At 43.2% G+C, this 13,323-nt stretch overlaps 1 protein-coding gene across 1 annotated transcript in view; it reads left to right on the top strand.

The window, feature by feature from the left end:
- ITGB1 (integrin subunit beta 1) overlaps nucleotides 1-13,323 on the top strand; it is an 823,672-nt gene that overhangs the window by 153,457 nt on the left and 656,892 nt on the right. The window contains exon 4 of the mRNA XM_044066189.1: nucleotides 12,543-12,765. Coding sequence (XP_043922124.1) covers nucleotides 12,543-12,765 — 223 coding nt within the window. The remainder of the gene's footprint in view (nucleotides 1-12,542; nucleotides 12,766-13,323) is intronic.

The following is a 13,323-nucleotide window of genomic DNA, read 5'->3' as shown; positions in this document are numbered from 1 at the left end:
GATTGGATGGGTAATAGGAAATTCACCCTGGGGATCACTTCTGTGGTTCTGCTTGACAGGGGCACAGGAAAATAATTTTCTTGGGTGGCGAAAGCCAGGGTACCTTTTTGGCTATGCTTGTGTAGGCCCTAGGGCCAATAGCCTAGTACCTACCTATGAACCTATGTTCTCAGGGCCCTGGATTCGGTGGCAGCCGCAATCTCTGTCCTCCCTCTTGCACGTCTTCACATGAGGGTCCTTCAGTGGAATCTGGCAGTTCAATGGTCCTGGCTAGACCTTCCAATGGATTTCCACATCTGAATCAATTGGACGTGCAGAACGTCACTACAGTGGTGGCTTCAATCGGTGGACATTTTCATGGGGCGCAACTTTCTAGCCCCTCCAGCTCAAGCCACGGTGACCACTGACGCTTCCCAGCTCGGGTGGGGGGGGCACTTCCTGGGAAGAACGGTCCAGGGCACATGGTCCCCTCAAGAGACCAAGCTACACATCAATATCCTGGAGATGAGGGCAGTGCTTTTAGTGTTGAGATACTTCCACCCTGTCCTACCTCCGGGGACGGTAGCCATTCAGTCAGACAACATGTCTGTCGTTTGGAATATAAACGAACAGGGGGGGACCCTATCCTACCCCCTTTTGTTGCGAGGCCATGAGGGTTTGGGAGTGGGCCATATCCACCAGCCGGTTTCTCATAGCAACGCATATCCCGGGATGCTCCAACATTCTAGCGGACAGTCTCAGCAGGGCAATTCTTCTGCCTTATGAGTAGTCTCTGAAACAATCAGTGGCGGAGAAGATCTTCTGTGTTTGGGATAAACCTTGCTGTGATCTCTTTGCATCTCCTTCCAACGCGAAGTGCAGCAACTTCTTCGCTCTGATCCCCCCTCCGAGGGATGTTCCCAGGGGCACTCTAGTCCATGCTTGGCCTCCCAGGCTACTGTATGCTTATCCCCCGTTACCTCTTATTCTGACCTTCAGAGAGCTTGCCGGCTGCAGTGCAAAGTCATTCTTACAACTCCCTTCTGGCCGCATCAAGTGTGGTTTCCCTTCCTATGGTCTCACCTGTTGATTCCTCCATGGACTTGGAGACCAGTTTTAGACTTGTCCCAACTCAGTTTATTTTTTCATGTACCCTTCTTCAGGATGCCTACCCTGCCGACTGTATTTCCACTCTTGCTACCTCAAGTTTACTTGGTCTTGGACATAAAGTATGCATACCTTCACATTCCCATCCACCCTGTCTTCAGAAAGTTCTTGCGTTTTTCTATTGCTTCCTCTCATTTTCAGTTCTGTGCTTTGTCCTTTGGACTCTGTATAGCTCCAAAGCATCTTAGTGCTTGGCTCCTGTCATTGCCTTTTGCAGGCTTCAGAGCATTCTCATTTACCTTTACCTGGGCGACCTGCTAATTCAAGCAGAACGTCTAGTCACTTTGCAACAGAACCTTCAAACCACCATCTCCTTGTTCCTTGGTTTGTGATTCACCCTCAACTACAGCAACTCTTCCCTGATCCCCTGTCAGGACCAGGTTTTCCTATGTTACAGGATAAAGACATACCTTACCCTCTCTAAAGATGCAGTCTCTGCAGACTTGCTTTTATAGTTGCTTCCGCTGTTCACTGCCAGGGAGTTCCTCAGGATGCTAGGGTTCATGGCTTAAGTTATACCAGTGTTACCCCGGCAAGGGATCGTATGCGAAAATTCCAGTGGTACTTGAAAACACTGATCTCAGCATGCTCATCCTCTGGAGTTTGTCCTTCCACTTCTACCTTTCCTAAACAAGGAATTGCTTTGGTGGATACAACAAATTCCCTGAACCCAGGACTTCCTCTGCAGCCACTCTCTCCAGTTCAAGTAATGTTCACAGAGGTTTCAGATCTGGGGTGGGGGGCAACTCTGGGAAACCTAAAAGTACAAGGTCTTTGATCTGCCTTCATAAGGAAGCAACACATCAGTATCAGAGGTGAGGGCTCTGACTTTGGCCCTTCAAGCATTCAAAACATCTCTTCTTCCAGGTGATTTAAAGCTTCAAACACCACTGTTTTCTGTTATGTGAACAAGCAAGGGGGGAACAAAATCTTGTCTACTTTGCAGCTCAGCAATCCAAGCCTGGGAGGATTGCTCTTTAAGGAAAGGTAACTGACAGTTTTACATTCCATCAGTTCAGGCAGACACACTGAGCAGATCCATGACACAGGCTCACAAATGGATGATCCAAAGGGATGTGTTTCTAGAGATTCTTCACCAGTGAGGTACTCTTCAAATAGATCTTTTTGCCTCCCCTGTGAACAGACGACTTCCAGAGTTCTGTGCCAGTGTCCCTCATCCTCTGATTTGGAAGGTGGACGCCTTATCATTTTCATGGAAGGGAGTGTTTCTCTGTGCATTCCCCCCTTCCCCCTAATGCAGAAGGTCCTGCTGAAGATTCAGAATTCAGGACAACAAACAAAAAAATCTTGCTGGTGACCCCCTTTTGGCCAAGACAGCATTGGTTCCCTCCTCTTCTCCAGTTAGCCATGGGCAGTCATCACAAGACTCTGATGAAGCCAGTGTACCTGGTGAAAGTGCTTAGTCAAAGTGTTTTTTGCTGTTTCGTGGTGGAATAAATCATCTATTTTATTTATTTTACTCGCAGTGTGTCTTGGTTTTTGCCTACACTTGCAACGGGTCCTTGGTTTGTGTCTCATTGCCGTTTTACTTGAACACTGTGGTTGACATTTACTATTCACAGTCATCACAAGTTACCTCCATAGGGTGGATCTAGTCACACAAGACCAGGGATTTCTCATTCACCAACATTTGTCAGCAGTGAACCTCACCTTATGGGGTGATAGGCTTCTGATTCCTTTCAGACACCTTTTTTCTGAGGGCATGCTTCTTGTCCTGCAGGAGACCAGGAAACGTACTACAAGGAGATCCTACTTGTCCAAATGGAAGTTGTTGTCCATCTGGTGTCTTAGAGACTAGATCCATTTTCAGTGGATGTTCCTCTAGTCATTTCTTGTGTGAATTGCTCAAGGCTTATTCTTCAGTTAAAGCCCATCTCTCGGCTATTTCTACATGTCTGCCTTTGTCTCCCCCCTTAGCTTCTAGATTAGAGGTCTAATTTTTCTTAAAAGGCATCTTTCACATCCGGTCTCTCAGAAAACCTGTCCCACCTCCTTGGGACCTACATTTTCTTTTGGAAAAACTGACCCAAGCTCCCTTCAAACCTGCTGCTGCTGCTTCCTTAACATTTTGCTCTTTATTGGTAGCCATTACTTCTGCTAGGCTGGTTTCAGAACTCCAAGCATTAATGGCTTCCCAGCTTTTTCTGATTTTTCATAAGTATAGGATGTCCTTCGCACCAATCCTTCCTTCATGCCTAAAGTGATCTGTGACTAATCCTCATCTACCCACCTTTCTCCCCTCACCTCAAAACTCCAGTGAGAGGATGCTACACACCTTAGATGTACACACACAACTCAGACTTTACCTGAACAAGACCAAATCCATTGGAAAATATGAACAATTGTTTGTTTTTTTCATCCTAGAGTGCTGTCTGTCAACGGGTTGTTTCTACTCTGATCTCTAAGGCCATCGCCTTTTGCTTTTTCTCTCGGCAGAGGGACTTTGTCATCCTCAGTTAAGACCTAGTCGACCAGAGCTGTGGCTTCCTCTGGAGTGGTCTTTACAGGACTGGATGCTGCTCCTATCCTAGAAGGAGCTTCTTGGTCCTCTGTCTGTACCTTTTACAAAACACTACAAACTGAATTCTATCAGATCCAGAGCAGGGTTTGCTAGAGCAATTTCTGCATGGCTTTGTGGAGACTTTGTGCTTCTAGCCCCCTTTCTTACTCATGAGCCCTCTTATCCATATGCTGCTGATCTGACTGGGGGATTCAGCTCTGAGGATGATCCATGCAGATGTCACACTTATGGCCGATGTTCTCTTGCATTGTGTGCAAAATCACATGTACCTTGCAGTAGTTTCTTTGGTGTACTGGCTGGATGTTCTGGTTGCCCAGGTGGAATATCCCTCATTATGAATATTGCAACATGGAAGAGAAGGACATCTGTGCTAAGATTTTGCACAACTATTCTTTCTGGATAATGCCTCCAGGAATTTAAAAAGACAATACATTTCAGTCCAAGGTTTATAGGAAAAAGACCTATTCAAACTCTTACCTACATTGAGTGCTCATCCTATGTATTATAAAAGAAATATAGTAAAAGGCCAGTATATTATATCATGTAGGATGACTTCAAATGATGATTTTATGGAAGAAATGAATGTTCTTAGAAAAATGTTTAAGAATAGAAGTTATCCTGACTGTTTAATAGAAAAGACTGAGAGGTGATGGAGGGTAGAAAGAGTAAATTTAAACCTATATTTGGTACAGATGCTACTGAAAAGGAAGTAAATACAAGAAATGTGGATGAGAATTTCAGTAATGCATTGGTATTAGAGTACAATGCCAGTTCAAGGATAGTGAGAGAAATAGTTGAAAATGAATGGAATAGATTCATAGCTTTCACTGATTTGGACAACATCTCGAAAAGTAATTTAAAGTAGTATATCAAAATTCCAGTAATCTCAAAAAAAACTATTGGAAGGTAATACGGATACCCGATATTCTAATGGGAGAATAAAGAAAGGAACATTTAAATGTGGTCATTGTTCGCAATGCACCTATGTTATAAACAAAGAAGAAGTTTATATAGAAAGTAGAAACATAAAGCTAGAAAGTAGGGACTTTAATAATTGTGATTCTAAAGGCTTGGTATACCTGGCATTGTGCAAGACATGTTGAGGTTTTTATGTTGGAAAAACAGAAAGGAAACTAAAAAGGAGAATATACGAGCATATATATGACATACAGGTAAAAAAGGAAACCAATGCACTGTATAAGCATACTAAGGAATGCCTGGAGGCACAATTTACATGTTATTGAAAGAGTAGACATGGATAAAAGGGGAGGGCTGTGGGAAGAAAGAATAGAATATAGGGAGATGTTCATCGTGCATACAGCTGCAGTCATAACAGAAGGGTTATCCTGCAGTCAGGCGGGTCCTCGGTCGGCCGAATTCCAAAGTCTAGGTCCGGCGTCGGATGTCGTCGCTTCTTCCCTGGCGTCAGTGCGACAGGGGTATAAAAGAACCAGCCGACGCCATTTTCTTCAGTCTTTCTTGCCGCACGGTGCCCGAAGCAGAAGCAGTTCGCAAGTGCCGGTCGGCCAGCTCCTGAGATTACGAACATTTTTCAACTGAAGTCTTCTTGAAAGCTAAGTAACCCGTTGGGGAAACTTTTCTTGCCTCAGACCGATGTCAGACAAAGTTAATTGCATTTCATGTGGGAAGCAAATACCGCATAAGGATTTCCATTCCCTCTGCATTCCTTGCTTAGGCCCAGACCACGACATCTCGGCCTGTCGTTTTTGTGCTACATTCAACAGACGCACTATTAAGCATCGGGCGGAGTTCGCCCAACACTATTTTGGCAAAAAATTTTATTACATTATGTCGTCGGATACTTCGACTCCAGTTTTGAGTAAAAGATGCAAAGATAAGGAACGACATACGAGGTCCGCGACTTCTACAGACAGCACGCTAAAGCCGACTACAGGTGCTCCGGTTCTCATCGAGGCGCCTACGCAGCCCCTGACTACCGATGACACTTCCTTAGCGGTGTCTTCTGTGCCCAAGGTCGCAGGCGCCTCGGCCCACACCCCGATTACAGATACCGACGCCACTCTTGGCAGGGAAACTCAGAGTTTAGACAGGCCTGCCACCTCTCAAGGTGTCTTCAGGCCGCCGCCTTCTTTTTCTATTAAGGCTTTCACTAAATCTAAAGCAGCCATGCATATTAAAAGGCAAGCTCCACAGGGCCCCTATCAAGGCCCCATGCCTAAAAAACAGATGCTCAAAATGGCTGAGGATTTGATTACTCTTATCAGGGGTTCTCAACCCCCCTCGGACAAAAGGCCCAGAGTGGAGGAAGAATACCCTTCCCCGGACCAGGCCTCCATTACTTCAGAACATTCTGAAGATCAGGAACATTCATACTCCCCTTTTGAAGATTCTGATGCAGAGGCATCCATTCCCTCTGCCCCCCCCCCCCCCCTGAGGACTATTCTTTTGCGGAAACTTTGCATACCTTGGGGGAACACTTCCACTGGGAAGGCCAAGATTACTCTGACTCCAAGAAAAGGCTCTGGGATTTCCTCTTGCTCCCTCAGCACAGGCCTCTGGCTATTCCTCCTGTCTTAGACATACCAGATGATGTGTATTCAGAGGCCAGCCTTAACCCAGATTCTTTACCTCCAGCTCCAGTCAAGCCTGTCAGGTATTACCGGGTTCCTGATTCACACCAATTCCTATACAAAAGCCATGCGGCTGACCCAGAAACTATTTCACAGGGTCCCAAGGGAATTAAGGCCTCCACTGCCAAAAATCCATTACCTTCAGAGAGAGATTCCAGAGCTTTAGAAAGGTGGGGGGGAAAGGTATACACCTCGGCCACTTTAACCATGAGGGCATTAAACTTTTCAGTTCCATATGTTAAAGTATCAACAGTTTTTGTTATCTCAGCTGAAAAGCAAAATGTCACAACCTGAACAACCAGACTTGAAGGAGTTGCAGGATTTGTTGCATAGTGCAGAACAAGTGGGTAAACACCTTGCAATGTGGTTTTGATGCTTTAGAGGCCTCATGTAGAGCTGCTGTTACAGGATCAGTCATACGTAGACATGCTTGGCTCAAAGAGCAAACCTTACCAGATCATGTCAAAGCTAAATTACTAGATGCACCTCTTCAAAAAGATGTTTTGTTTGGTGTTAAAGCTGAGGAGGTATTAAAGAAAATGGAGGAAAAGGCAAAATCAATGCAAACAGTGAAAGATTTCCTACAGGTACAACCTCCACGTTTCAGTAGAAATAGGCCTTCAAAAAATTGGTCCTTTCCAGCCACGGACAGACCTCAAAGAGGTAGATGCAGGCACGGACAGACCTCAAAGAGGTAGATGCAGGTGCCCGAGGGGTAGAGGGCAATCTCAAGGATCATTATAGACAGAGGCTACAGATTCGACTTTCACACCCTTCCAAAAATGAGAGGCATGCCAAACTTTTGCCACACAATCAAAGGGCAGAGGCACAAAAACAAATTTCAGATCTCATGGACAAGAAAGCTATTCAAGAGGTACCTGCACAAGAACAGGGTCAAGGTTTTTATTCCAGACTATTCCTGGTACCAAGGAAGGGCAAAGATTGGATACCTATTTTGGACATATCCATCCTAAACACATTTACTCGTACAAAAATTCAAGATGCTCACATTACAGCAGCTTCTTCCCATGCTGGGCAAGGAGTCTTGGCTGGTAACATTGGACCTCAAGGAGGCATACCTGCATGTCCCTATCAGACAAGATTGCAGAAGATACCTCAGATTTCTTGCAGGTTCAGCCCATTATCAATTCTCTGCATTGCCCTTTGGCTTATCTACTGCGCCCAGATTGTTCACGAAATGCCTGGCATCAGTAATTGCCTTCTGCAGACTTCAATGGATACAAATATACTCCTATTTGGACGACTGCCTGATCCAAATGGACAGCAAACACATACTTCTGAAACACCTGGCATTTGTAATAAAGTTGTTGAACTCTCTGGCATACACAGTCAACAAAAAGAAATCAAGACTAATACCCTCTCAAACAATAATTTTCCTAAGTGCCAGCTTGAATGCAAACACCCAGATGGCCTACCTCACGCCAGACAAACAAGGGCAACTAACTCAATACTTAAGAAAACTGGCAACCTTCACCAGGCTGACTGCAAGGAAAATCCTGCAGGCTCTGGGATTCATGGCATCTTGCATCCTGCTAATCCCATGTGCAAAGCTGCATATGAGGAAACCTCAATGGTACCTAAAAAAACTTATGGTCTCAACGCAGCCACAGTTTGGAAACAATTATACCACTGATTCCATGCCTCCAAAAGGAATTTCTGTGGTGGGCTCAAGCATGCCAAAGAAACATAGGTCTCCCATTCTGCTTGCCTCAAGCAAATCAAGTCATCACAACAGACTCCTCGGACTACGCCTGGGGGGCGCACATGACAGATAAGTGCATTCAGGGCAAATGGTCCCAAAAAGAAAAGCACCTACACATCAATCAAAAGGGAATGCTAGCAGTAATAAATGCTATTATGGCTTTCAAAGACCTACTGCATCAAGGCCAGCTATTGATAAGGACAGACAACACCACAGTGATGTGGTACATAAACAAACGGGGAGGAACCCATTCATATCCCCTGTGCAGGCAGCCATGTCTTTGGAACATGGCTCTGGAATTACAAATCCAACTTCAAGCACAATTCCTGCCAGGCAAGGAAAACATGCTGGCAGACAACCTAAGCAGAAATATGACAGATTCATACGAATGGAAGTTGCATCCTCAAGTTTTTACAAAGATAATTCAAGCATGGGGAAGGCCAGACATAGATCTCTTTTTGCCACCCACAGAAGTTACCAATTGACAAAATTCTGCTCAAGGACCTTTCGTCCACAGGCCTGGAAAGTGGACGCACTCTTTCAGTTGGACATCAATGACAGTTTATGCCTTTCCACCTCTTCCTCTGCTGCCCAAAGTTCTATTAAAAGCCAGAGCAGACAGACCAAAGATGATTCTCATTGCTCCAGACTGGCCAAGACAACACTGGTACCCACTCCTGAGGAGCCTGATGCATTCCCCACCATGGATCCTGCCTCTAATGTCTCTTCTATTGACTCAGCCCAACTTTAAAATTCTTCACAGTCAACTGAAAACACTCAATCTAGCCTCATGGAGGATTCCTTAAATTCACAACAGACCCTACTCTCCAAGGAGGTGCAGGATGTCATTTTGGAGGCCAGAAGGCCTTCTACTAGAAAAGCCTACTCTGCAAAATGGAACCGGTTTTGTGCCTGGAATCAAAAAGGGTCAGAATCCTGGAATACTGAATTTACCTCAAATATTACAGTACCTAGCTGAGATGCTAAGCAGTGGACTTTCATTCTCCTCCATCAAAATCCATGCCTCAGCCATTTCTGCTCAATACAACACTGATCCTCCTTTATTCTCTCACCGTCTCTTAAGACAGTTCCTCAGAGGGGCTAAGAATATAAAACCCCCAAGGAAGCAACCAGTACCTGCTTGGGACCTCAATTTCATTCTAGAAAAACTGACCCTGCCTCCATTTGAGCCAGCTGCTTCAACAGAACTGCAATATTTGTCATGGAAAACAGCCTTCCTTCTGGCTATCACCTCAGCACGCAGGGTTTTGGAACTACAAGCCCTCATGGCTGTGCAGCCTTTCATCATTTTCCATCAGGGCAGAGTTTCCTTACGAACCACCCCTTCCTTTATGCCAAAGGTAGTATCCAGGGTAGCCTTGAATCAGGCTATCCACTTACCTACCTTTTACCCTAATCCACAAAACAAAGGGGAAAGACTACTACATTCCTTGGACATTCACAGACAGCTTCATTATTATTTGGACAGAACAAAGCCATTCAGAAAATGAGCAACTCTTTGTGTTCTATGCTACAGGTGCTCAAGGGAAGCCTATTTCCAAACGGACAATCTCCAAGCACTATCACCTACCATTATACTCCAAATCTAGAGTGGGCTTTGCCACTGCAGTCTTGCAGGGCATCCTTGCTCCTCCTAGTTCCACTTAGTGCCTACCACCCCTTTTTCAGCTTTGGGATTCTACCCATCTGTTATGACTGCAGCTGTATGCATGATGAACATAGTACAATTTTGTACCTACCATAAATGTAGATGTTAGAGTGCTAATACAGCTGCAGTCCAGGTTTCCCTCCCTCCTTCCCCTCTTGGGACAGGCCTAATGGCTAACACCCCCTCATACAACCTGATTGGAGTATTCTTTTATGGTGTATTTGCTAGCAACTACTGTTTTGTTTGATTATATTGCATTGCATTAGTACATACATTTGTTTTGCCTTCCTTCTGGGGGCACCTGACATCTGGGGCAAGAAAAATTGAAGAAAATGGAGTCTGCTGGTTCTTTTATACCCCTGTCGCACTGACGTCAGGGAAGAAGCGACTACATCCGACGCCGGAGCTAGTCTTTGGAATTTGGCCGACCGAGGACCCGCCTGACTGCAGGATAACCCTTCTGTTATGACTGCAGCTGTATTAGCACTCTTCTACATTTATGGTAGGTACAAAACTGTACTTTGTACTGGCAACTCATACTAGAGGCAAACAAAGCCCCTGGTCTTAATGGAAATATTTCCATAGCCCCCCTTTTGGAAATAAGATCAGCCAAGTTGTAATATGTGTCTAATAGGAATTTCAAGAAAGTTGCTCAAACCTTATAAAGTGTCCTAAATGCTTTATAAACTCTCTGCATACTTTTTACTAAACATCTTTTTTTAAGTGATTTTTATTACAAGGTTCATTTGAATGCAATTTTAATAACATGGTTTTTAATAAGTTTTTTTTAATTAAACAGTAATATGTTAATTATGTATTTTTAACATATGTATGTATTTATACACCAAACATGTATTAAAGTAGGCATTTTTAGAACACATTCTATGTAAGTTATGTTTTAAGGAAAAGGGAATGGTTTGTTTTGTTCCTTGCAAAATCTTTGTATGGCCACTAGATGGCGGTAAAGTAGCAGAAGTATTTCTTTCATCAAAGGAAAGTTTCATTTCATTTTTTACTTAGTATTTTTTTAATTCATTCATGCATTTTACCAAAATGGAACACAGTTTTAAAAGTGAATGGTTATTTATAATAAGATTATGTGATTTAGTAATGTGTTGTCGCATCTTTAAATTTTTATCATGTAAAACAAAATGTTAACATCAGGTTAAAAGCACAAAAGCACTTTTTTCACTTTTTCTCAGTTACAAGTTGATTGCTTAGCAAAGGTGATTTATTAATAGAAATAATGTGCTCTGTAAACGGTGTTGGCTTTGGAAGCAGCCCACATCTGATGAAGTAGGAGAAACGAAAACGTACTGTGTATTTGGAGGCGTTTGTGAGCTGTTTGTGGCTTGTGTATTAAACTTCTGTTTCCTGTGGCAGCTTCGGTTCTATGCTTTTATTGTTTTACCTTCTGGGTCATCATACTGTCTAACCTCCAGGAATTTATGCCTATGCGGAGACCGTGCATTTGCATGCAATCATTGGACATGAATCCCTTATGGCATAGCAAAGTTTGGGATCCACACAGGAGTGTCTGTTCACTATTGGTGATTTGCACTTGCAGTGGAGTTCAGTTGCCATCTTGGTAGCTATGGTGATAAAGGATTTGCAGTAAAAGACATGTGTGTTCCTTTATCTGCATGACTGAACCCCCTGGTGTCCATATTAAGGTACTGCTTGGCAAAAGCCCTAACTGAGTTGTCCTGTGGCTGTATTTCCTTGGATGTTTCTGTGTGTTCTGTTTCCAACTTTAATGTTTCCAGTCAGTGGATCAGAATTGGATGCTCCAAGATCTGCCATTCCTGCCTGAGAGGGACAATGAAGCCATAGTTTTGGCAACCTAAGTTTGGTTACATTGAAGGATTAGAATTCATTACATTCTGAGCATTTGAACTTTATGATGTCCGTGAGCTTTACAGTTCCTCTCACATGTTGGGGGTGTGTGGATGTAGCACAGAGCTTTCATGCCTTCTCTGATCCGAGTGTTGTCACTAGACTTCTGAGTAGTTTGACAGTGGTCAGTATCAAAATGGCAGACTCTCCTGCAGGCTTGTCCAGATGTATGTCCTTAAAATGGATGCTTCTAGTATGATGACTTGCCCTTTAGGATACATTTATCCTGTGGTAACTGTTTAACCTGTGATTTACAAAACTCTGTTAACCATATTTAGATCTGAATTTTTTCCAGATTGCCAGATGAAAGTCTAGACCTAATAATCTCTTGACAATGTCTTTGAAATGGGATGACTGCTATTTTCAGATGTAGGCAAAAAGTGTTTAACCCCAAAGCAGATTTTCACATTCATTTTATGATGTCACCTGAGTAATTGGGCAGCAGTTTTATTTTTAAGTAAGTTTTCAAAAATCGTATGACAAAAATCCAGGAAAAGAATATTGAGCATTAATGCATTCAAGAGTCTTTGATTACAATGTGGCATGTATAGCTCAGTGACTTTGATATTGATTGATTTTATGCCACACTTAAATATTTATGTTGAGCATCCTATTAGTGTTGCAGATATCCATTTTGACATTTTATTATGTTTTTATTGCATTTATGCAGTGAGTTTTTTTTAAATGTAAAATTCTTCAGTCTTTTAGTTTAAACTGTGCAAAAATATGGAAGTGTTACAGGGAATAAACAGGTCTGCCCACACGTAAAATGTTTACAGGACCCTGTTTTGGATGGGCAAGAGCGTTTGCAAAAAGTAATTGATGAAGCGCATGGTGGTTTAGTGCAAGTGGCATCACAATAGTTTGTGGAATTCAAAACCTTTTATCTGAGTGCTTTTTGAACATCTTGGTAAAATCAGTTGACATTTAATTTGCTCTCTGCAATTCTTTCAGAGTTTTTTACAAGAGGGAATGCCAACTTCTGCTAGATGTGATGTCATTTCAGCATTAAAAGAAAAAGGTTGTCCGGCAAACAAAATTGAAAACCCCAGAGGAAGCAGAACTATACTGTTGAATAAAGAGATAACAAACCGCAGTAAAGGAACTGCTGACAAACTCAAGACTGACGAAATTACACAAATCCAACCTCAGAAACTAGAGCTGTATTTACGCTCAGGTACAGAATCTTGGTTTGCTTAAGTTACGAGTTTTCATGCATTTCAGGTAACCCTGTGGTTGTGTTGGTTATCTTCAGTGGCTGGATCAGTAGTTATTCTCCAAATTGCCTGTGATGGGATTAGCCGATATGTACTTTGTTATGGTTTACTTGATGTGAAAATAAGCAGCATTTGTAAGTTTAAAAGAACTGAATGCTGAGAGGCTGTAATATTTATCACGGAAGGAATGCAAAGGTTGAGAATTTGAAGAGCCGTAATGGTTTACCAGCACTCACTGCTGTTACCACTTTTTTTTCTGTCCTTCCACACAACCTTCTCTACAAACTAATGGCTCTACTACCTCTCCCCCTCATTTCACTTGTGACGGCAAGAGCCAGCTCTTTCCCAGGCCAGGGGAGCACCCTACAAAACCATTCATTACCAGCTGGAATAGAGCCTGATCATTACATTAATCTGTAGGGTAAAGGTTGAGAGGTAGGGAGCTGTCTACTGAAAGTAGTGCAGGTCCTCTTTTGCCCCTCCTCTCTGTCCCACAGCAAGCCAGTGGCAGCATTTAT

This window comes from Protopterus annectens, chromosome 3.part1, assembly GCF_019279795.1.
Source record: "Protopterus annectens isolate FY-2018-M chromosome 3.part1, PAN1.0, whole genome shotgun sequence".
In the NCBI taxonomy this organism is placed as follows: Eukaryota; Metazoa; Chordata; order Ceratodontiformes; family Protopteridae; genus Protopterus; species Protopterus annectens.
This window is presented reverse-complemented; position numbering and strand designations above follow the sequence as displayed.